At 30.8% G+C, this 26862-nt stretch overlaps 1 protein-coding gene across 3 annotated transcripts in view; it reads right to left on the reverse strand.

The window, feature by feature from the left end:
• Nucleotides 1–1983: 1983 nt before the first annotated feature.
• Nucleotides 1984–26862, reverse strand: part of LOC132724551 (sodium/hydrogen exchanger 8-like) — a 28098-nt gene continuing 3219 nt past the window's right edge. The window contains exons 2-16 of one of the 3 annotated variants that reach the window (XM_060709431.1): nt 24770–24915; nt 23706–23786; nt 23327–23376; nt 22473–22556; nt 21900–22001; nt 20301–20479; nt 19766–19904; nt 18674–18779; nt 17807–17923; nt 13654–13736; nt 12576–12687; nt 11929–12074; nt 10850–10927; nt 4506–4649; nt 1984–2371 (exon numbers count right to left, since the gene is read on the reverse strand). In XM_060709431.1, coding sequence (XP_060565414.1) covers nt 2216–2371; nt 4506–4649; nt 10850–10927; nt 11929–12074; nt 12576–12687; nt 13654–13736; nt 17807–17923; nt 18674–18779; nt 19766–19904; nt 20301–20479; nt 21900–22001; nt 22473–22556; nt 23327–23376; nt 23706–23786; nt 24770–24915 — 1723 coding nt within the window. In that variant the 3' untranslated portion in view covers nt 1984–2215. Of the gene's footprint in view, nt 2372–4505; nt 4650–5359; nt 5462–10849; nt 10928–11928; nt 12075–12575; nt 12688–13653; nt 13737–16545; nt 16629–17806; nt 17924–18673; nt 18780–19765; nt 19905–20300; nt 20480–21899; nt 22002–22472; nt 22557–23326; nt 23377–23705; nt 23787–24769; nt 24916–26862 lie in introns of those variants that run through there. The other 2 variants (XM_060709430.1, XM_060709432.1) reach the window with 2 other exon arrangements.

Genomic DNA, 26862 nt, shown 5'->3' on the forward strand with positions numbered 1-26862 from the left:
TTTAGTCACCATGGCATCATAGCTACAAAAGTTAAGAAATTTAATTGTTTAAACATTTTTTCTTTTAATTTTCAGAACCCTTGTTTTTGATGCTTGTTGATATTTCAAATAAATTCACAACTTGTCTATGCTCATGCACTGGTAAAACTAAAAATACAAAAAAAAAAAAAAAAAAAAAAAATTGAACAGACCTTGAAAAAATATAAAATATTCTTTTTAAATAACAAGAATCATATTAACATACATATATTTAAAACAAATTACAAAATACATAACAATGGATAAATAAAAGCATCTAGAAAACAAAATGACAATTTATCAAAATGAGCACTGAAACAGAAATATGTTTCTCCAGTAAAGAAACATTATAACACACTTCATTATAATTACTTCTCTAACAAACAGATAGGGCAATAAAATTCAATATTTCATAGGGGTGTCACGGTTAGAAAAATTGCTAACCATTTAAAACGGTGACACAATAACTGTGTTAAACATTTAACCAACCATACTAATAAAATCCTTAGATTTTCAACATTAACTTTGTTTCTTTATGACAAGATATGCCATTTTATTCATATTTTGTTGTACGCAAAATGATTACAATACATATCCGAATATGGAGTAACTATTTTCTGCTAGGGTTGTACTGAATTCAATCAGATCGGAAAAAATACATTGTTAAGTGCAACTAAAATACAAACAATTGTCATATCTTGTCATAAAAAACTAAGGAAATGTTTAGAATCAATTTACAACTTTTCCGCCTCTTAGTCAAATACTAACCTCAGTTACCAGTTATTGAATTTTTTTTAAGCTAAAAACTGACCGGACCCGTTTAAACATGACCCCTCTTATATCATATGATATATGCACAGCATAAAAAAGGAATGCTTAACAAGTCATATCATGTCAGATATGACATCAATAATCAAAATGAAATCAGCAAAATTACTTTTATACTCAATGTAGATCAACATATATTTAACAATTGTCTTCTTTATAAGCATGTTAGAATGGAAATAGATATATTAATTTTTCTTGCATTATAGAATGATAATACACTGTTTAACCTTCAAATGCTTTGTAATTATTCACTCGGGCCGATATTATATTCCCATGCATTTTGAAATTAAACATTGCATTATTCTACAACAATGCACTCAAAATTGATATCTATTTCTTAAATGAAAAATCATCATCCAAGTTTCACAATTTACAAAAAAAATTAATACCCCACCCACCCTGTTCCATTTGTTTCTTTAGAGAAGTCAAATAAAAACTTTAAAATTTTAGTCAGAGTAGATATGAAGCTTTCTTCAACAAAACTTTTAAGTATTCATAACATGACCAGAAGATGTACAGGCATAATTTATACCCAACAGATAGGCATGATTTATGCCTTTACAAATATATGGACCCTCATTTTACATACAGGTAGGTATGATTAATTATTATGTCATGGTACTACTTTTTATAATCTCATTAAATTATATAGCCCTCAAAAATGCTTTTATAACATGCATTTTATAAAACATAAGATTAAAAATACTTTCATAAAAAGCACATTCATAAACATATTTAAATATAATATCATTCACTCAAATGCAATTAAGTTCTTTGTTGTTAAAAATTCAATAAAGCCTGCAAGTACAGTTTCTGGAAAACTAGTCAAACTAAATTAACTAATTTACAATGCAACAATAGTTCTCATATTTTTGTGAACACTTTTTAGTTTGAGAAAAAAAATCTAAACAGTAACAATACTCACTCACTCCCTCACTCAATAAATTCTTAAAAGTTTACTGATGAAAAACTTATAAAAAATAATTATCGAAGAAAACGATGAAAACCAAGAAAAATCCGAACAACCATTCTGTTATTTTGTTATTTATGCTGGGAAGCTTATAGGTGCCTATAACTATAAATTGTTGAAACTACTGATTACTTTCTCTATCACAGAACAAAAGTCTATGAAAAAAATCAATAAATTGTAACATTTAATAGAATTAAATCAAAGAAAATTTTTTTATGGAAAAACTAGAATAAATATAATTATATATGGAACAGATTAAATATCATGAGCAAATATCCTTGCAGCACATATTTTTGTTGTCATATTTTGATGGCAGAGTAGAAGCTGTCTTTAATCTCTATTATCAAATAGAATCTGACTGCATTTTTTGACTGAACACATTATGAAGGAATTAGCTGATTATTGTAACAAAGGCTCGTTACTCTCGGAGTTGTGCCGTGAGTTAATAAACAACGTTTCTTCCTCCTCTTCTGAAGATTCTGAGGGCGCGGCACGTACGTCGTTAAACCACTGCTTCGTTAAGTTTGTCATCTGTGTCTTAGCATCTCTTACCTCCTACACGTCACATGGGAAATATAAAAATATCATTTCAGTTCATCAAATTAAATTAATTAAATAGAGGATATTTGTTTGTTTTGCATGTAAGATTGAAATATAATTTCACTGAGTGAACACCAGATGCAATATTTTCACGAGTGGCGTAGCCACGAGTGAAAATATAATAGCTGGTGTTCACGAATGAAATATATTTCAATCTTATATGTAAAACAAATAAATTTTCTTTTTATTTTATGCTTTTTCAGCGATTTTAAGTAATTTTTACTGATTTTGCCGCGTAACATCACGCATTCTCCTTTGTGACGTCATATATATCATGACGTCACATCATCAGTTTTGAAATCTAGTTCCGTTGAATTTCTCTAATTTTGTTAAATTTCTAACATGATCTATGATGAACATTGACTTTCTTTTCCTAAAGAAGCAAAATTTACGTATGACGGCATTTATTTCTGCCTGTTATTCCATTTAGTTATGATTTTCTGTTCATCCGCATTCAGATATAGTCCGGCTACAGTGAAAATTATATTTTATAAATTTCACTAGTGGTTTATCAGAATATAATCATCTGATATATTACAATAAAACACTGGAAAGCATGAAATAAACATTAATATGAACATAAAATTTGATTTAAATGAAATATTGAAACATATTAATATTTTCAGGCGATTGAATGCTGTGTATTTTCTCCTTCCACGTCTTCCATATTTAGATAAAAATTGCCAAGTTCTGTCACCTACTTTAAAGTTTTAATTTAGACTTAATATTTCACAAACCTATTGAGTAAATTGTATTGTGAAAATTGCTCACAGTCTACAGTATCACCCTCCCCCCATCATTTCTCTGATTATAAATTTATCTCCTTAAAGGAACTCAACTTAGGTTTTTTGACTTGACGGCATTGATTTTTTTTTGTTTGAGATTAATATTCCATCTGATGCAAGTTAAGACCAAAAGCTTATGTGCAACATTTCAGAAAAATAATTCTAGTTGTGAACAAGAGCTGTCGGTAGGACAGCATGCTCGACTATTCTTAGTGCTTGATAGTAAAAAAAATGCCTGATACAGTTACCTCCTCCTGTTTACAGGTTGGGATCATGATGGTGAACAAGTGTGCAAAGTTTCAAAGCCATATGTCAATGGACTTTAAAAATATTTGAACTATTACAAAAACTTTAACGTAAATTCTAAGTCGAAAAAGGGGCATAATTCTGTCAAAATGCTTGATAGAGTTACCTCCTCCTGTTTACAGGTTGGGGTCATGATGTTGAAACAAGCGTGCAAGTTTCAAAGCCATATGTCAATGGACTTTGAAAATATTTGAACTATTAAAAAACTTTAACGTAAATTCTAAGTCGAAAAAGGGGCATAATTCTGTCAAAATGCTTAATAGAGTTACCTCCTGCTGTCTACAGGTTGGGGTCATGATGTTGAACAAGTGTGCAAAGTTTCAAAGCCATATGTCTATGGACTTTGAAAATATTTGAACTATTACAAAAACTTTAACGTAAATTCTAAGTCGAAAAAGGGGCATAATTCTGTCAAAATGCTTGATAGAGTTACCTCCTCCTGTCTACAGGTTGGGGTCATGATGGTGAACAAGTGTGCAAAGTTTCAAAGCCATATGTCAATGGACTTTGAAAATATTTGAACTATTACAAAAACTTTAACGTAAATTCTAAGTCGTAAAAGGGGCATAATTCTGTCAAAATGCTTGATAGAGTTACCTCCTCCTGTCTACAGGTTGGGGTCATGATGGTGAACAAGTGTGCAAAGTTTCAAAGCCATATGTCAATGGACTTTGAAAATATTTGAACTATTACAAAAACTTTAACATAAGTGGTTACGCCGACGCCGACGCCGACGCCGACGCTCGGGTGACTGCAATAGCTCTACTTATTCTTATCGAATAGTCGAGCTAAAAATGACTTAAAGCAATGCTTTTCGCTGAAATTGAAAAAAGTTTTTTAATTTATATCTTATATCTGAGTACAGTGTATTTCTTATTTATTTCTTGCATATCTTACTATTTTTATTACCTCAGGTAAGACTTAAAATTTATGTGTTTTTTTTAAGGATTCTAGACTTTTAAATACCAGTAAATAAAATTGAGGCTTAATTGTCATACCTGTTGAGTAAATTTCCTTGTGAAGAATGGTATCAAATATCTAGCATCAACTCTCACAAAACCTTTATGTGACGGCTTGGCAAAGCTCACCTCCGCCTCACTCTCTGTATATTCTGATAAATGCTCGCTGTCTACTGTATCACCCTATAATAACACAATGACATAGTTGTATCACCCTATTATAACATAATAACATGTATATTCTGATAAATGCTCGCTGTCTACTGTATCACCCTATAATAACATATTTGTATCACCCTATATTAACACAATAACATGTATATTCTGATAAATGCTCACTGTCTACTGTATCACCCTATAATTACATATTTGTATCAACCTATATTAACACAATAACATGTATATTCTGATAAATGCTCACTGTCTACTGTATCACCCTATAATAACATATTTGTATCACCCTATATTAACATAATAACATGTATATTCTGATAAATGCTCACTGTCTACTGTATCACCCTATAATAACATATTTGTATCACCCTATATTAACATAATAACATGTATATTCTGATAAATGCTCACTGTCTTCTGTATCACCCTATACTAACATATTTGTATCACCCTATATTAACACAATAACATGTATATTCTGATAAATGCTCACTGTCTACTGTATCACCCTATAAAAATATATTTGTATCACCCTATATTAACATAATAACATGTATATTCTGATAAATGCTCACTGTCTACCGTATCACCCTATAATAACATAATTGTATCACCCTATTATAACATAATAACATGTATATTCTGATAAATGCTCGCTGTCTACTGTATCACCCTATAATAACATATTTGAATCACCCTATAATAACATGTATATTCTGATAAATGCTCGCTGTCTACTGTATCACCCTATAATAACATATTTGAATCACCCTATAATAACATGTATATTCTGATAAATGCTCGCTGTCTACTGTATCACCCTATAATAACATATTTGAATAACCCTATAGTAACATAATTGTATCATCCTATAATAACATTATAACATATTTGTATCACCCTATAAAGATATTGTGGATATTACATGAATGTAACATAAATGTTACACAAATGTTACACGAATGTTACACGAATGTAACACGAATGTGCTATTCTGATGGTTTGGGAATGGATTTTCATGTTTTTACAGTCGAAAATTACTGTATTTTCACACACAAAAACTGATAATATGTATTACACTATAATGACATTACAGTATTTTCCACTATTTCATTACACAATATCATCTAATAAAAGCATTTATTTCACTGTAGTGTATGAACATAACAATATAATATTTTATCATGGATCCAGGACATGTAATCACAAAACAACTATATAGATAATTATTTAGTTCTTGACTTTACTTTCCCATATAATGTTTACTATATAATATTATGTTTTAGATTTCTTTAATTCTATATCTTATATTCTTCTGAATTATTCTTGCATGTTAGTCATTATGCCAGAGTCTAATTTTTCTGTAAAAATAAAAACAAAGTAAGTGGTTTCATTGTAATAATTTTCAAACTATGATGTTACAGCCACTACATACTGTAGAGGCATTAAAAGATTACTTCACTGATTACTGAACTACAGTAATTCAGGTTGTCAAGCAATTTTCATGTAATTTTTTGTTGTACATGGAGTTAATATATTTTGATTATAAATTACACATATAATAATATTAAATTGGTTTATAAAATATAAATTTTATGATTCCTACTGCTCCTGAATAAAGGAAGATATTATTTATTTACTAAAATCAGTGTGATTTTTTTGTTCAATCAACATAGTAGTGAAATTTTAACCCAAAATCTATATTTAATTACCTCCCTTTTATTTTACATATGAAATATTATTTTTGTTACCTCCCTTTTAAAAATTTGAACAATTTTACTATAATATGATTGTGTAAACCATACGTTATTTTCTATAAAGATTTTACATCAAGGACTGATGCCTATAAAATATCAGCATCCACTTCATAATAGCTGCTTACAGATCAAATCAGAATTCTAAAATTTGTTCAACATTACCACATCACATTGTGTACTTCAAAATTGAATAAAGTCATTAAATACATTAATTTCTACACAATTTTGATGTAACACTCAATTCTAACACGACCCTCATTTTTGCCAATTGAACCAATAGAAGAACCGAAAGTGTGTGTTATTTAAGAAATAATATATCCCAAACTGTGATTTTATTGCTCAATAACATCACTGTTTGGAGTTCGGATGCGGGGAATTAATAAAAAATTATCACGAGGGCGTAGCCCGAGTGATATAATGATGCGCATCCGAACGACAAACAGTGATGTTATCAAGCAATAAAATCACCGATTTGGATATATTATTTCGATTCTAACACGACATCAACAAATAAATGCTACCGTACATGATAATTAGCTAAATTGCGTCTGATTTGTTTCCGTACATTGTCAGCGCGTCATATTTTTAGTGGTTACGTCACGTGTATAATGATTACGTCACATGTCTAAATATAGAACGTCAAACAGTGATTTTATAGCATAATAACACAAACTTTAGGTTCCTCTATGTTCAATAGGGAAAAATGCGGGTCGTGTTAGAATATGCTATAAAGTCACTGTTTGAAGTTCTATATTTAGACGTTTGATGTAATCATTATACACTTGACGTAACCACTAAAAATGTGACGCTTTAAAAATAAGTACAGAAACAAATCAGGCGCAATTTTGATTAATATCAGGTACAGCAGCATTTATTTGTTGATGTCTTGTAAGAATCAAAATAATATATCCAAACAAAACAGTGATTTTATCACATGATAACATCACTGTTTGTGGTTCGGATGCGCATCATTATATCACTCGGGCTACGCCCTCGTGATATAATTCGTCGCATCCGAACTCAAAACAGTGATGTTATTTAGCAATAAAATCACTGTTTTGGATGAATCAAATGTACAAACATCATTTCAAACAAGCTGAAAAACAAACAACTTCTACCGTTACCTTTAAGTCTGGGATAGGATTTTGTTAATAACAATGTTAATATTTTGTCAAAGTTAGTAATAATATTAGAGTTCAAACAGGAATTTCACCCCCATGCTTAAAAACATAATTCAGTATTGTATGAAAGCATATTTTAGATTTCTTATATTCTGTAGATTTGTTCTTGAATATACAGTTAATAATTTTTGATATTTTATGTTTATAAATGGTCAGAAGATAAATCCTGAAGGTTGCCTGGCATGAGAGAGGTTTGGTGCAAGTACAGTGGTTTTTTCAAGTCATCATTAATGCCCTGCTTCTAAGTGCACCCTTCAGTAGAATTTAATATTTATTATATATGAAAATGCTGAAATTCATAGTCCAGAAATATCTGCAGAATTATTAAAACACTGGTGATCATGGAACCTCCAATGTGCCATATTTGTATATACTATTATTCCATCTACATTAACATTTTCAAAATTGAAGCCATACGGCAGCATTCCTACATTACTGAGACAGGAAGATCCAGAATGATGCTCCTCAAGCATCATTTTAAATGGACAGTCACTTTGTTATAGAAACTGACAGAAAAACTGGCATTCTGCTGTAAACTTCAAACAGCTCTATGCCAATGATTTATTAAACATTTGCCAATTTACTCAACTATATGTCTCTGAATTATCTACATGATATCCCTAAGATAATAACATGATATCCCTGAATTATCTACATGATATCCCTGAATTATCAATATGATGTCAGGGTTTTCAATTTTTTGTTTTGTTCAGAGATGGTCTGTTTTGAATCTTAGTGTGTGTTGAGTTTTGAGGAGGACCATATAACATTTGAGTATAGGAAATCGACAGAGTAAGAGGTCTTTCTGTTTAGGAAAGACCTGGTCACGAATTTCATGTGACACCGAGAGCGCGTAGCGCTCGAGGTGTTTCATGAAATTCGTGACCAAGTCTTTCCTAAACAGAAAGATCGATGTATGAGGCCGATATCCAACTTACACACCGTAAAACAATAATGGCTTGAGCAATGGCTGATCCGAAACTTTTGATGTAATTCACAAATATTATTTTAACACAACGCATATACTGGTAAGCTTTTATTAACATTCTCCTTAAATTGCATTTAACTTTGCTTTTCCCTTTAAAATAATAATCAAAAAGCTAAATGTGAAATTTGTCAATAATAAAGTGAATAGGTCTGTAATTGAAGGTATGTTAAAGAATGAATAATTATGTTGATCGTATTTCGTATCAGACAATGCAGATTCCAGGACATTATTGACCGGTCAGTTCCCCCCGAACGTTTACCCCTTTTTGCTGTTGTGACTTGCCACTAGTGAGAGGTCATCTCATGTATATATTTTTTGTATGCCAATGGAAACATTAAAGTTCATTTATTTATGGAAGCTATTTTGACGTTTACAAATTTGCGCAACAGTTTTTGTGTATTTAAACACAATGAAATTTCGACAATAGGCAATGAATTTTGGTAGCAAACAATTCAACAATTTAACATTTTTAAAACAATGAGGGGGGGGGGAGGGGATGACTGCCCCTTCCAAAGATATGAGGGAGCAAATGAAAAGGCAAACTTCCGAGGGGCCCAACTGTCCGAATGGCAATGTCCGGATACCCAGCCGACCACGAAAGACTTACCTATGTATATTGTTGGCTAGTGTGAGGTACATGAACCGAAACTATATTTTATATGGCAGATTATAAATTGTTCTAGAACAAAATATGATCGTTCATTATAAATATTTTATACTTAATCACTTATAACTTTATTAACATTTTACATCGTAATATGTATGCTGTGATTACTGCTATATAGTTTCACAGTTATGAACTTGAAGCGTTCATTTTGTTACATTGTGAACTTAATGACAGAAGAACCATTTAGATTACAATGATGCGATTAAATAAATGTTAAATGTGTCCTGACTTTGATATGCTATCCATTATTTTTATTCAAAGATTTAATATAGGGATGCTGGAATAATTGCTTAGTGCAGTCAATTAACATTATCCTGTTTAAAAAATGTATCCCGATTTTGTAAAACAGGAACATTATGACAATCATTTACATTTTATTGCAACTTTTAATTTTTTTTATTGCATTTCATGCTTTCTTTATCTGGGCATTGGCAGGTCTATTTTTTCACGTGTATTTCATGACCGGTCTGTCTGACTAGAACAGACCTGTCCACGTGCAAAAGATAGACCTCATAATGGACTTTCTTTATTAAAACAGGTCTATCCGAAAAATATAGACCTGTCACACACAATAGAGGAGGTGTGTAAAACCTAATAACAACCATGAATGTCCCTGAATAATCAACATGAATTCTAAACACTATCAAGCTGATATAAAGAAGATAATGAAACATTTTGAATATACATATATATCAACATGTACACATGAAATGTTGATACATTGTATTTTGATAGTATTACCAGAATAGAACATGCTCCCAGTAGTTCAACAAGATATCCTGTAGGTTTCCACCTGATGTTTCCCACATATCAACATGATATCAACATAGATATCCGCCATATATCAACATGATAATAGTGACCCTGTCACAGTATCAGTTTTGCTGTAGATATCAGTTTATGTATACTTACAACTCTGTGTGTCAATGACATACCGCTCAAATTTAAATTTTGTATTTTAATCTGTAAAGTCAATCAACTATATATGAAATTTCTTTTTTTTCTAATTTATTACAATCCAGACCTTTTCATATCTCCAAAAAATACATTTAAAGTTCGACTTAACTAACTATAGTGTTGGAGAAATACCTCTGGACGCTTGTCACAAAATAGAAAAATATTGCTTTTTTCGGCAATTCTTTCATTTTCTATTCATGATTATATTTAAATAGGTGTGAGGAGATGAATAAATTGTCCTAAAGAGCATTCAAAAGTGAAAAGGCAAGATTTTAGCTTTTGATTATTTAACTTTTGTAATTATATGATACTATAATTAAATATCAAGTCAACTGAAATATTTTCTTCACTGATATTCTCCAACTTTAGGCCATCAAAAATACATTTGGATTTCTAAACTATGATATTCTAAAGGTCTAAAAGAACTAAATGGCTATGAAAATATTCAATAAAAAATATCAAATACACCAATACCAAGCAAACAAACATACAGTCCCTTAAAAAAAATCAAAATAAAAAACTATTAAAATGTCAAACATATAAAATCAATACCTTCAAATAAAACTATTTAAGACTGTAGCCTGCACACCATACTATATTCTTGTATTGTTGACAATTATTGATAAAATGAGAAATAAAATAAGACTATAATTATTTACCATTTCTTTAGTTTTACTAAGAGATATCTCCCTCTCTGATTTTCTCCTCTTTTTCTCCTTCTTCTCTGCTTTAAGAAGCTGAAAGTAAATAAGTTCAATCATAAAACTGTGAATAATTCTCACCCTTTAATTTTGTACAGGGGTTAATCATTATGACCCTGTAGCCAAGTAAAACCCCCTGCAACATCTTACATATAACAGATAACCAACTTCTTTTTGATATCTATTTTTCTGCATTCCTATTTTACTATCAGAAATGACCAATCTTGTTTCTTCCTAATCTGTGTTATGAACTTGCCCAGTTATAATTTTGAAACTATTTACTTTTAACTATCCAATGTTAAATTGCCATTTTTGAGAAGCTAATTTTTATATGATATTGTTAGACAGCAAAGAATGTTTTACCTGCTGTTAGCACTCAAGGATTTAATACATGATGCATGAAATGTTAAATATCCATTCAAATATTTATAATTTAGAGTTTAAACAGTCCAATATTGGCCTTGTTTTTTAAAAACACACTGACACTATGGTAATAAGACTTTTTACAAAGCAATACACAATCAACAAATGTATAATAGGATTAACATTGACATAGAATTTATTGGAACATTATATTACTGTAAGGATGTTTGTCCCAGCATACTCAGCCGGGTTCAAGTTTTAGTATGTAGTATGACATGATGAATCTACGCTTTTGTTTCAACATCTTGACAATAACTTAACAATGTTACAATGAAACTTATGATAATCTATTTCCTTTATTATGTGTTTGGGTAAACTTTATATCCAGTTCAACCATTATACTACAAAAACTTATTTATTTAATATCATATCATGAAGCAGATTGCCTTTTGTTTTCTAAGTGGCTTCATATATAATTTGGTTATGGAGGGTTTGTTTTTTTTTTCAGGAAAACTTTTAGCCAGAATTTGTTACAGTTCACCAAAGGGAATAATTCAGATAAAATTTAAACTATAAATTCAATTCAATTCAGACATTATATTCTTGTAATACTGTAAGTTATACAGTATAATATGAAAAATCCTTTTTCTAAATACTATAAGTATATAACATACCTTCATCATAGGCATGGTTGAGCCACCTAGGAACAAGATTGTAAACAATACAATAATAAGTGTTGTAGTGACCAGTACATAACGCTTCTCCGGGGTATCAAACTCTAGATGAAGGCTGAGAGCAAAGGCAATGGCACCACGTAACCCTGAAATACATATAGAACAACTTCTACACTTGAAAATTCTCTCTACAACATCACATATCTTCAGTTATAATACATGTACATACAAAATTATATTTTGTCAGTAATTAAAATATGTGCAAAGTTTATATCAGAATAGATATATATTTACAATTGCATACAGTTAATTGTTTTAAACAAAACTACTACTCTAACTTTCTTTCTAGAAAAAAATATTTCACTGTAATTTTGTCACAAAACTTTAAATTTCATTAAACACAAAAAATAAAATTAAGAACGATTTCTTATTTCTTTTCAAAGCCCCTTTTTTGTACCAACAATGGAACAATTTGCTCAATAGATTTCTACATTTAATAAGAAAGGACCAGATAAATAAGCTGCCTGACCAGGTACTTTTTTGTTCAGTTATACAAATTCTAAAAGGTAAAGATTACTGCAGGATGTTAAAAATCTTTGGATATCTTATTTGGTCAATATATAAATAAAAGATATATCTTAACTTACCACTAAACCACATAATAAACTGCTGTTTTTTGGTGATTTTATGCTCACGAAAATAATTTGAAATGAAAGACAGCGGGAAAATGTTGACAGCCCTGCCGATTAATATCAGAGTCTGAAATATATAAATATAAAAAAATTACAAGTATTCACTTAAAGAAAAACCATCAAAATTTATTATAATTAATTCATCAATTGTGTTTTACAAGTTTGTTTTAATACATATGGTGCAACTGGAGTGGCAATTTAATACTGAATTTATTTAAGTGAATTAAAAAAATCATATTTACAGGCTATAAGAAAAGTTCAAATAAAATTACATACATTTATACCTGCTAAAAGGAAGTCAATTAAACTTCAATTATGACAATGCAATAATCAATTATTTTTTGAATCAGAATAATAAAATTGACATACTGGAATTCACTAGTAATACATGCAAGTTATATACATCTTTAAATGATTTATTTTAAAAACATATATTTTACTGAAATTTATAAATTAAACATGTATATTGTATTTCAAATTTGTTTTTTGCTACTAGTTAATAAGCCATGCTTCTATTTACAGCCAAATAAAGCTAAACTAATATAAAAATTGTGTACTAGAAATGTGTTACAGTAAAACTATGTGTGCAATGAACTGGTTAACAGCAATTAATACAAAATTCAATTAGTGCAATTAATTAATAAGCAGCCATTAAATTCTTTTGACTATACAAAATATCTGGTAAGGAAACAATCAACAAAAGAAAATCAAGTGCAAGTTAATCTCAGTAGTGTCCTCTTATTAGTGCTACCATCCTCATTACAAACGGAAAATTAGAAGAATTATCGAATGCCAGCGATTGACATACAATATGTCTTTGACATGGACCAACAACCAGTCCTGTCAATGGCCTATGCAATGTCTTTTTTTAGAAAATCAACTTGAATTGGGAAATAAAAAAGGTACATACAATGATTAGATTAAAAATCATCAAAGTTTTAAAATTTACTTTAATTAATTTTATTAATAAAGCATTTTTTACTGAAGAAAATGACTGCTTTTTTACAATAACTAGTAGTTTTAGGTGACTTACTATGCTCCATATTACTAAAGCAGGCTTGAACACAAATTTGAAACTAAAAAATGCCATGCCTATGTAGGCAAACACACATGTTTCTGGAAGCAAACAATACAGCATTAGAATATATTACAACACACAGGTCATGCTACCTGACATAACTAACCATTCAGGTCACGTTTATCAACATTCAGGTCACAATTAACAACATTCAGGTCATGTTAACTGATATTCACTTTCTGGTCATATCATATCATATCAACTAACATCACCAACAATCAGGTCATGTTTAACAACATTCAGGTCATGTTTATCAACTTTCAGGCCATGTTTATCAACATTCAGGTCATGTTTAACAACATTCAGGTCATGTTTAACAACATTCAGGTCATGTTTATCAACATAACCAACATTCAGGTCATGTTTAACAACATTCTGGTCTTGTTTATCAACATTCAGGTCATGTTTAACAACATTCAGATCATGTTTATCAACATTCAGGTCATGTTTAACAACATTCAGGTCATGTTTAACAACATTCAGGTCATGTTTATCAACATAACCAACATTCAGGTCATGTTTACCAACATTCTGGTCTTGTTTATCAACATTCAGGTCATGTTTAACTACATTCAGATCATGTTTATCAACATTCAGGTCATGTTTAACTACATTCAGGTCATGTTTAACAACATTCAGGTCATGTTTATCAACATAACCAACATTCAGGTCATGTTTACCAACATTCTGGTCTTGTTTATCAACATTCAGGTCATGTTTAACTACATTCAGATCATGTTTATCAACATTCAGATCATGTTTATCAACATTCAGATCATGTTTATCAACATTCAGGTCATGTGAACCAACATAACCAACACCCAGGTCATATTTACAGGCATACAGATCATGTTAACCAACATTCAAGTCATGTTTACCTACACAACCAACATTCAAGTCATGTTTACCTACACAACCAACATTCAAGTCATGTTTACCTACACAACCAACATTCAAGTCATGTTTACCTACAAAACCAACATTCAGGTCATGTTAACCAATTTCAGGTCAGGTATTGAGTTTATGTTAACCAACATTCATTCCATGATAACCACTGGGGGCCAACATTTTAAAAGATAGATTCCTATAAACCAATAATATCAAGAAACTGGGGAACATGATCTTTGTATCTAATTTTTCCGTAACTTGTTATTATATTGTGTGGGAATGGAGATACAACAGGTTTTGTTTGTTTTGTTACAATTTAAAATTTCTCAGCACTTTATGTATAGTTTAAATACATATTCATGGAAAATCCAATTCATGTTTTGGTATTTTCTGACTTCAAGAAAATAATGTCCATGACATATGTAAGTCTGTATACCTTAATGAAAAATTGTTTTAAATCCCAAGTTTTCAGGTCATACACTGGTCGAGATTTCAGCTATGCTACTACACTAGTACAAAGTGTTTATCGTATGCAGGAAAATGTTCATGTCACCAATTGACAGTAATATTCTGGTATATTTCCAGATATTTGGGGCCTTTTCAATACATGGGAATGTTATGTTAGCAAAATGTTACAATAAATTACAACATTCAACAACAACCAAACTTCAACAATTTGAGGGCCATAGATTATCAAGTCAACATTTGATGGTCTATATTCTTATAATCTATTTCTATGAGAATTCTGATCTGTTTTTTATCAGTTTCAAACATGTTGTCAATTTTATAGAATATCTATCTATGCAGGGTCATAGCTCTAATCTAAACAACATGCAAACCCGAACCACTTACTAATTAATGATCTACTAATGCATTTAAATTAATTGATTTCATATTATTCAGCCAGTGCAATACATTTTGTACTCCAAATAAATCACAGAAACTAACTTCATTTGCCAATTTATTGAGGGAGGTTGCCAAAAAAATCATGTCCCATACAAAATAAAAAAAATTATGTTGTGACATAAACAAAAGTGAATCCTTTATCCAGCTTTGATAAACAAAATAATCACAGGTTGTTCATAACGAGGCTGTATTTCTTATCAAAAATCCAAAATCTATCTAAACTAATTCTTCTATGTTAATTGAAAGTATTATTTTTTATTTTACAATTTTTCTATTCCCATTAGATATTGTAAACTTGATTTTATTCCCATTCCTTAAGCTTAAGCAAAGTATTCTACATGTATGTAAAATGACCAGATGGTGTGTTAACTTATGCTGTATGTGTGTGTAATTACATGTATGTAAGAATTGTAAAAGCTTGGCTACACAATGCAAGAATACACAGTCAAACTAAAGATAGGCATACAACCAAATTGATCCTACTCAACTGACTTTTTACTTTATTCAATTTTTTTGTTGGTTTTTTGTTTTGTTTTTTGGGTTTTACGTCGCACCGACACAGTATAGGTCATTTGGTGACGTTCCAGCTTTACTGGTGGAGGAAGACCTCAGGTGCCCTCCCTTGCATTATTTCAGGCATGAAAGGGCACCTGAGTAGAACCACCGATGTTCCGTAAGCTAGCTGGATAGCTTCCTCACATGAAAGAATCCAAAGTCCCTGTCGGGATTTGAACCCACAGCGGTGAGGGGCAAGTGGTTTGAAGTCAACGACCTTAACCACTCAGCCACAGACGCCCCTTATTCAAATTTTAATTAAAACTTTTAACAAATATATGAATATAAGAGCATTGAGCTCAAAGAGATTGTATTACATATCAAAATTAAGTTGAACAATATATTGCATGTCTCCCTTTGAAGTATTTTCAAATATTCCAAATATTGCATGCCTTCTCTTTAGAATGAGTGGTATATTTGCATATGTGTATAAACAATAAAAGTCAACACAACATGTTAAAGTACCAACACATCAATATAACAATGTCTGTCACTTACAATAGCCCATATAACCAGGGCTGGTTTAACAACCAATTTAAAACTAAATATTGCCATCCCAAGATAGGCAAACATACACGTTTCTGAAACAAAAAGTGATCCTTAAATCAATTAACGTTTTAAAGTATCTTTTTTGTATTTGTATATTTTAATCATTTTTTTTCTTCCAATAAGAATATATATATGTATAAAATTATTCACGTTTCCCATTGTTATTTCATTCTAGTCCGTAGTTTTGTTTATGCTTTGATAAGTCTACAACATATTTTGTTTCATGCATATTTTATTACATTGCACGGTTTTCACGTGTTTTGTACCAGTGTGTAGGTATATATTCGGTGTTTTACTATTGTTTCTCACTCGAGGCAGTATTTGACAGCTTTTAACACGTTCTTTAGAGTTATAGTTATTCCCTCTTCCCGCCCTCCCAGTTTCTAAGAAAGGATGCTATTTAGTGGTTTTCAGAGTATCGTTATAAAAAATTATGTTTTCATTTATCATTATTAATATAGTTTCAGTATATTTCAGGTTTATCGTTGGACGAATATGCATATGGCTTTCCGAATTCAGCTATACAAGATACTATCTACAGGATCCAATGGAACTGTTGTATACCTGAAGAGATTTTAACACGATCCAAACTACATGAATTTATTTGTTGAAAGTTGTCAAATACAATGCCTAAATCCTATTCTGTTGTTTTGGTTTCTTTCTAGTAAGATTATAACATGGGATAATATTGTTTTACTCACGACACAGAGTGAGTAAAGGAATTTAGATTCTCTTTTTCTTGAAAGCAATATACTGGTTTCAAAATTAATCTTATTAGTTGGGAGTTTAGGTTGTGCTTACACTTTAAAAGTTGAGGCAACTATCCAGATCTATTTATAGAGTACACTTTAAAGTTAAGGCAACTATCCAGATCTATTTATAGAGTACACTTTAAAGTTAAGGCAACTATCCAGATCCATTTATAGAGAAAGAGATCACATGGGTCTCCCTGCATTATTTCTTATACAAACTGGCACCTGGGTTGAACCACAAATCTTCTATATGCTACTTTTTCTCATATGAATGAAAATCAAAAGTTTATGATCCAACAGCTGTAAGTCAGGTCTACCCAATTTCCATTTGTAACACAAAAATGCACAAACATACACTCTGTCTTGAATTCAATAAAATAAAACATGTAATACATGTACTGATACAGGTACTTGTTATCTAAAATTTATATTTGAAAATATTTAATTATAATACATACCTGCCATAAAAGCTATGGTTCTAAATGTATGTTGTACAGTAATCTGTGTGACAGGTGAAAGATTATGATGAGTATAATGTGACATGACAATTCCACTCATTAATATTGCCATTATCCCTGTAAAATATACAAATATATGCAAAATATACAAATATGTACAAATATACAAATACATGTAAAATATACAAATATGTAAAATATAGAAATATAATTATGTAAGATTTAGTTGACATAGAATTTGAATAGAGTTTGATTGTGTAGGAAAGCTACAAGCTTATAGAACACTCTAAAATCCATTCCTGGAACCAACCAGCACTCAACAAAGAGTGTAGCTTCTTGCTCAAGGAAACAACAGCTTGCCCCTGACAGGGTTTGAACCTACACAGTCAGCTTTCCTGTAAAAGTCCAACTCATTAGCCACTTGGCCGTGCAGCCACTCATTTTTGATGAATCATTTACTATTAATTTTATCCCCTTTATTATTCCAAATGAGTACTTTGCTTGACTTAAACAAACATAATTTCTAGGTAAAGTCTTCCACAAGGAAATGATAACTCCTGTACATGCCAGAGCAGAGGTACAGTGCAAATGACTGCAGAAAAGATTTCATGATCAATCACAATTACCTCAACCATCCTGAATCACCTTATTTACAGTCCTACGCTCTACCTATTGAGCTAACTGGATAGTCAAAACAAAATGAGACTGGTTCAAGTTATTTTAACTTAAGACATGTACAGTAGGCTGGTCTAAGTTTGTTCATATAAAAAATATGACTGGTTCAAGTAATTTTAACTTAAGAGATGTAGACTGGTTTGTACACAATACACATACAGAATTAGACTGGTTCAAGTTATTTTAAGTTACCAGAGAGATGAAGCCCCTCAGCTAGACCATATGGAAGGTATGAGAACACTAACATCATTCCTATCTCCAGTGACGGAGTTTTCCTCAGATCTACAAACTTGAGTAACTAGGCAACAGTTAAAGGTTATAACATTCAGTTTATGAAACCTTTTATAGCCAGTCAATATTGTACTATTGTCTGAATGACCAATGGTCAGTTATTACCAAAACACCATTGAATATGCATAAGTTTTATTCTAACTATGAAAGCATATGTTTACATGTCAAAGCATTCTATCAGACTGGTACCAAAGAAATAAGTCTACACTGAGTTAAACTCATGTGACTAGAAAGCATATATATCATATTACACAACAAATTATTTCATCTATAATTGTAAATTTAATCCTCTATTTCATCAGCATGTTTAACCAAACATAAAACTAAAGTTTGAGTAATCTTAATTTAAGTCTCTGATAAGATTTCATTACAAAGTAACATTGCTAGTTTTTTTATATTGGTTGCTCATTCGTTTTAATTAATTAAATATTCAAGCTCAAAATTTATATTATAGTCAAATATTGTTTTAATTTTTGTAAATATGGCTAGATAAATTATAATTTGGCTAAAAGATTTCTTAATCATGTATTTATTTTTTCTTCATAATAATTATGAAATTAGAAAATCATGTAGTTTGGCTAAAAGAATATTTTAACCAGTGTGAACCCGGATTGTTACATAGTTGTATAATTTTTTCATGAATTTGAATACTTTATTCAGTATGGGGGTTTACATCGCACCTACACAGTAAAGGTCATATAGCAACTTTCTACTTTTACTAGCAGAGGAAGACATCAGGAACCCCTCCCTGCATTATTTCAGGCATGAATGGGCACCTGAGTAGAACCATCGATGTTCTGTAAGCTAGCTGGATAATTTCCTCATTAAAAGAATCCAAAGTTCCTAGTGAGATTCGAGCCCACAGCAGTGATTGACAAGTGGTTTGAAGGTTTGATAAGTCAACAAACGTAACTATACATCATAAGGTTTGAGGTCAGATATACTTAATCCCTCATAACAATATCGAAGTTTTTTCTATATAATAAAGGATACTAGAGCACTGACGAGCCCTGACACCATTCCTATGAGACTTGAACCAAAAAACATGACCAGAAATCTCAGTACAGCTTTAAAGAATGCAGCAGACCCTGTAACATTTGCCATCTCTGGATTCTCAAACTCTAATACAGTCCTGTAATATAAATAAAATAAAACATGGTTACTATAATTATAATCATTCATTGAACATGTAACTGTCCTCAAGCAGATTCAGGACTTTCAATTTTGTTTTCAAACTATAAGAATTGAGCAGTCATAAGAATAAGAGTCTGGTCTAAATAATGTTCTACATTGATTATTGATTATTTTTTCACAGTAAAATATAAAATTCAACACAATTATGGCAAATTGTCAAGTTATTTTTATTTTTACCTGTTAACTGACAATTGCCACATGGATGGGCATAATGCCACTTTTACCAGACTTATTCTAGTGGATTTCAAGGTTATACCGTCTTACATTGTTAACACTCGGTATTTCACTGACGTCGCTATCATTACATCAGGATAATATAACAATTTATACTTACACAGTTAAAGTAATGGCTACAGCATCATTAAGTATACTCTCTCCAAACACCAACATGTATAGCACTTCATCTACATTCAGTGAGTGAAATATAGCTAGTGTTGCGACAGGATCTACTGCAGATATCAGTGAACCAAACGCAAAACTCTCTACTACAGTAAACTCATATGCTACCTGTGCCTGAAACAAATTGTATGCGTATATAGCTATTTATTAGTTAATACAAATTTATTTTTGTTTGATGGTGTTGGAAGCTATAAGCTTATTGAAACACTATCAAATCCATTCCTGGAATTAACCAGTACTAAGCAATGAGGGTAAAGTTTCTTGCTCAAGGAAACACAGCTTGCCCCTGACAGGGTTTGAACACACGTGGCCAGAAATCCTTGGATTACTTGTCATGCATTAACCACTCAGCCATGCCAACACTCCATCTATCTATATGGGTATAATGTTGATTAAAAGATGAAAGTATTATTTGTCTTTTCTGATCTTTTAATTCAGGGTGTTGGTTTAAACTTGTTTTAAATCTGTCTTTCATCAATGACTGTTATCAGTCTCCTTAAATATTTATCAGAATCGTAGAAATCACATTGAAACAAGAGCCATCACAAGGCAACACCGCCACTACAACACAACACCGCAATGACTGTAACAATACCTCTAATATTTTTCTTCCATTAAAAGTCGAGCTAAAAATTGACTTGTTTTCAATCTGTTCATGATTTTTTTAATTAAATCTATAATGTAATTTGAAAAGGCATTATTTCTTATTTCATCCTCTGAATCTAATCTTTTAATAGTTTGTTTGCTCTATATTATTGGGTAACTACATAGAACTGCAAGATATGCTTTATTGCAGCAAACATTTTCAGAAACATTTAGTTTGGGTTTGATATGGGTTTGGTAAGGGGTAATGGCTGAGAAGTGTGTTTGTGTTGGAAATCAACATAGATGTCAATGATATGTGTAATAATATAACTTACTAGTATAAATGTTATCAAATAGTTTATATACCTGTCCCAGTAATATAACTTACTAGTATAAATGTTATTAAATAGTTTATATACCTGTCCCAGTAATATAACTTACTAGTATAAATGTTATTAAATAGTTTATATACCTGTCCCAGTAATATAACTTACTAGTATAAATGTTATCAAATAGTTTATATACCTGTCCCAGTAATATAACTTACTAGTATAAATGTTATTAAATAGTTTATATACCTGTCCCAGTAATATAACTTACTAGTATAAATGTTATTAAATAGTTTATATACCTGTCCCAGTAATATAACTTACTAGTATAAATGTTATAAAATAGTTTATATACCTGTCCCAGTAATATAACTTACTAGTATAAATGTTATCAAATAGTTTATATACCTGTCCCAGTAATATAACTTACTAGTATAAATGTTATAAAATAGTTTATATACCTGTCCCAGTAATATAACTTACTAGTATAAATGTTATCAAATAGTTTATATACCTGTCCCAGTAATATAACTTACTAGTATAAATGTTATAAAATAGTTTATATACCTGTCCCAGTAATATAACTTACTAGTATAAATGTTATCAAATAGTTTATATACCTGTCCCAGTAGATAGATTCCACCTCCTACAACCATAGCTGATATAGCTGTACCTATTATAGCAAACACTAAAATTGTTCCTATGTTCTGGAAAAAATTGCCCTGAAAATGAAAATAGATAAGTTTTTATATATTTCCTGCCCCGAAACTGCCAAATAAATGTGGCTGTCACACCAAAACTAGACAGGAATATAGCCTTACCTGTGGTGCTGGGCAGACATTTACCAAGTATATTATTATCTTAATATCACCATTAGGTAGAAATTTCACCATGATATCAAACTGCTTTTACACTGTGCTATTCTTTAAAGGTAGAGTGGAGGGTAAATGACTGCTTTGCAAATGACTGTTGTATTACTAGGTAATGTATAAATAAATAATGCCACCCAAGGTACAACCAATGATTTTAAGAGACATCTAAATAACTTTTTAAAAAAATCCATATTCGGTGCATGACATTTGTCATTGTTATTTATGCTTTGAAATGATCACATCGAATTTCCCTTTTCTTGCACAAAAATTGTGAAATTGACAATACAGCACAAACATATGGCAGATGAAAACAATAGGTACCTTGTGAAGATTATATCCTGATTCAAATATAATAGGTGGTAACAAAACAATAAAGAATATTGTTGGTGGAAACGCCTCTTCTTTCTGAAATACATGTACATGAATATGATCATCAAATAAAATTAAAGATCCTGTAACAAAATTATTTTTTCATGATTTTATTAAATAAATATGATGCTCAAATTAAGATTTGTCAATATTGTAAGTTCAAATAAGCATTATTTATAAAGATATTATCCAATTTAACATTTCATGTAAATAAAGGGAGGTAATTAGAAATTTATTTTCTATAAATTCTAAGTCAAATTTTCCAATAAGAAATAATAGCATGTAATTTATTGATTAAATATAATGTGAACAAATATTTGCATTACACATTTTACATATTCTTTGATGTTTGAAAATTGATTTATTTGCATATTTATATACATATATAATTTTTTGCAAGTGTGGTATACACACAGTAACAATATCAATCACAAAACATACAGGATCTAATATAATCCATTAATCAAGACAGAAACAGGCATGTAACTGAGAAAATAAAATTTAATATTAATGTACTTTTTAGAATGTTAACAACTGCTCAAACTGACTACAAAAAACATTATCACTGCCTAATATCGGAGGCCTTTATAAGTACTCATCAAACACAAAGTCCTATTCAGTAATAGTACAAGTGTATATTACTTTAAAATGGACATTTTCAAAGTTTTACGTACCAATTGCCATAAGTAACAATTCTCTATATATAAACATGTATTCAAATTTCTGGTTCTATGAAATTTTTGAAATTGAAAACATGAGTTTTTTTTTGTATGTTAATAACAATAATATGTAACAACAAAACTTACACTCCAATTTCCAAATTTAAAAATCTTGAGAACTAGTCCAATCAAGGCACCTGAAAAAAAGAAGTGAAGTATTTCAATTTAAACTGGTCAAATAAACTTCAGCCATGATTGAACATTATCTATACATACATGGAGGGATGTTCCCTTATTACATTACACAGGCTTGATTCTGATTAATACATTTAAGATTATTGGTTTTAGCCTCAGGTTATTTATTTCATCTTTTCTCCATGGCTTAAAAATTGGATGTCTTGACACTTGTCACTTTCTGGAAATGACAAAGTTATCAAATCTTGTGGGAATAAAAAGACAGAGAAAATTTAAAATCTTTTTAGTAGAAATTTTACTGTAAGTTTTATATTGTGTACCACATGCTTACCAACTAATACAACAGCAATACTTTCGGGCAGGTAGTGGAACTTTGTCTGTAGCAGCATATGTGTCATCAGGATACATATTGCTGAAATCAAAATTGAGCCGTGTCACAACAAAACCAACATAATGTGTTTGCGACCAGCATGGATCCAGACCAGCCTGCGCATCCGCGCAGTCTGATCAGGATCCATGCTGTTCGCTTACAAACCGGATAACAAGTAGAAAAACTGATAGCGAACAGCATGGATCCTGATCAGACTGCGCGGACGCGCAGGCTGGTCTGGATCCATGCTGGTCGCAAACCCATTATGTTGGTTTTGTCATGACACAACTCAAATCACTATAGTAATGAAACATCCAATATAAGTTATCTTTTTTATTTTCTTTCTTCAGTATATTTTTTTAAAATTCCGTTTCAATTTCTTCTTGAAAATTGAAGGGTATAAAGCTATATCTTATGATAGATTTACGTAAAATTTATCAGTAAAATTATATTGTTTATATACATGTAATCATAAGGTTGATTCTTGAGAAAGCCGTTAACATAGAAAGTCTCTATTATTTGACTCACATAAATATTGTATGTAAACAGAATAAAATGTTCCATAACAAAATATTATACTGCTATATTTACAGTTTGTCAATGATCTTATTGGTTTAAACATATTTATTTAAGCTCGATTGCGAAACAAGTTCTTGCAACTTATAGTAATCACTTTCGAGTCCGCTTCCTGGAACCAACCAGTACTGGTGTCATATGGAGAAACATGGTCGTGACCCGAGTAGGGCTCAAACCCATGATCTCTGGGTTGAGAGGCACACCTTAACCACTAGGCCACCGCTCCCCTTGAATGATTTTATTCATGTGACATTCCCTTTTAAGGCAATATTTTACCATATTTCTTTCATACAAGCATTTTGGAAGTATTCAGTTCAATTCAAATAATAATTTTTTAGTGTAAATATGAAGCTTTATATAAAGGAAACTTTAATTGTTAAAAAAAACAAAACTTTTTTTGTTTGTTCCCATCACTTTATTAGTATAAACATAAAAAAATTCATACTCACCAATGACAAGTAGAATAAAGAATATTGTCAAACTGCTTTTATGTTCTTTTTCTGATTCTCCAACATCAGGAAGATCGGGTGGACTGTTAGTCGGCTTTAACGTAGGCTTTGGTGTTGTAGTAGTAGTTGTTGTTGTTGTATTGTCACTAAAAACAAATACAACTTTGTTTAATATATGATATCAATTGTCAGTACCAATATAAAATTTCAATTTTATACAGAATAATTACGCTATATTTCAGGGACTTCTTTTAGGTCAAAGTCAGGCGGTAACTTTTCCTTAAATCTTGAATACTTTGCCCTAATTTATCTGACAAAAGAAGTCCACTTTGCCTAAAATTCCAAAATAATATATCCTTCATGTACTTAATTGTAAGTATGTGTCCATGTCCATTTTGTTAAACTGTCACAAGCAGGTAGATTTGTAAACATGTAACCGAAATTAAGCATGTACTGATCTCTAAATTTTGATAACATAGTTCCAGTCTCATGTTTCAATAACAAAAATTGCTTCAGATTTCTTTCATTTTTATGTAGAATTACAAATGTAGACTACATGCATGTAGAAAATACTTAAAATACAAAAGGTCTGTTATAATTTTTACCATAAGAAGAATATTTGGTGACTTGACTTATAAATCTAATCAGTTCACAAACATGTATGTTGAAGCTATTGATAACAAACATTAATAATGTTACATTATATTTGATGTTTCAAGTAAATCCCTTAAGAAATAAAGAAGTTACAGAGAGAAAAAATAACTTCAAACTTTAAGAGGCAGATTATTCTGGAAATATCAATTTTTTATTTTTTATTTATTTATACATTCAGGAACATGTAGCACATGATACAAATAATAAAATCATACAGTTAAGAGATAACATATAAATCATATATATGAAATGAGATCATAAAACAGCATAAAAGAGCTATAGTTATATAAAATATACCAGTAATTAAGATGCTGGAGTTGGTATGAAATATAAATTTGAAGTTTGAAGTACAGACTTTAAGAAATACTGAAGTTAGCTATTAGTTTCATATTGACTCCTGACTCCAGATCTTATTTTTGTGTCCGGACAACCAAATTAAGTTTTACAGGCAAATTCGTTGAATTCATATCCCCCGCCAAGTACTTATTATTACTAACACAACAACTGGAGGCTTTATTTACATAAATTTATCATGGCATGCAAATTTCCTTTTCATATTGATGGTTCCCAAAAAGTCTTCTTAAGTGCTCAAAAAAGTGATTCCTTTTTCGAAACTATAATGACTTCCTAGCTAAGCATCATGGTACATGTTTGTTTACTTCCTGTCTTTCATAAGCAAATTGTATTTAGGTAAACGTCCCATAATTCATACACAATTTTTTTTTTTTTGTAAAAAACAACGAATGTATAATAAACAAATAATAAGATCGCAATCCACGATCTCTGGACTGATGAATATTCGTACTCGATTTTTCATTTTGATTCGTGATTATCGGACTACTCGAATACTCGCCCCAGCCCTACAAATCAATGGCCATAACTCTGTCTTGAAGGGTCTGACCGAAACAAAACAACGATATGCACATCTCCCCTTGGTATTGAAGGTTCCCATAAAGTTTTATAGAATTCCAGCCAGTAGTTGAAGAGAAGTGAGCGAGGAAACGATGATTACTCTATATGCTTACTGCATAACTAATCAAGGGCCATAACTCTGAGTTAGAGGATCTGACCAGTTTAAAGTTTTGTTCAATTCCAGCCAATAGTTGCAGAGAAGTAGTGCGGCAACCATTATTGCTCTTATGCAATCTGCTTTACTACTCAAGGGCCATAACTCTGAGTTTAAGGGTCTGACCAGATCAAGGCTACGATATTGGCATTTTCTCTTAAAATTGAAGGTTCCCAGAAAGTCTTGTTGAATTCCAGCCAATAGGTGCAGAGAACTTGCGAGGAAACGAATTTTGGACGAATGGACGGATAACTGGAAGAACAACCAACTGGAAGAATTTTTGTTTTTCAGCAAATGCAAATTTGGCCCTGAGTCATCTCTGCCCTATACCAACTTGGCACAGGTCAACTCGACCCATAATTATTTTAATGAT

Source organism: Ruditapes philippinarum, unplaced genomic scaffold (assembly GCF_026571515.1).
Source record: "Ruditapes philippinarum isolate M1 unplaced genomic scaffold, ASM2657151v2 ctg257_1_1_1_1, whole genome shotgun sequence".
Lineage (NCBI taxonomy): Eukaryota > Metazoa > Mollusca > Bivalvia > Venerida > Veneridae > Ruditapes > Ruditapes philippinarum.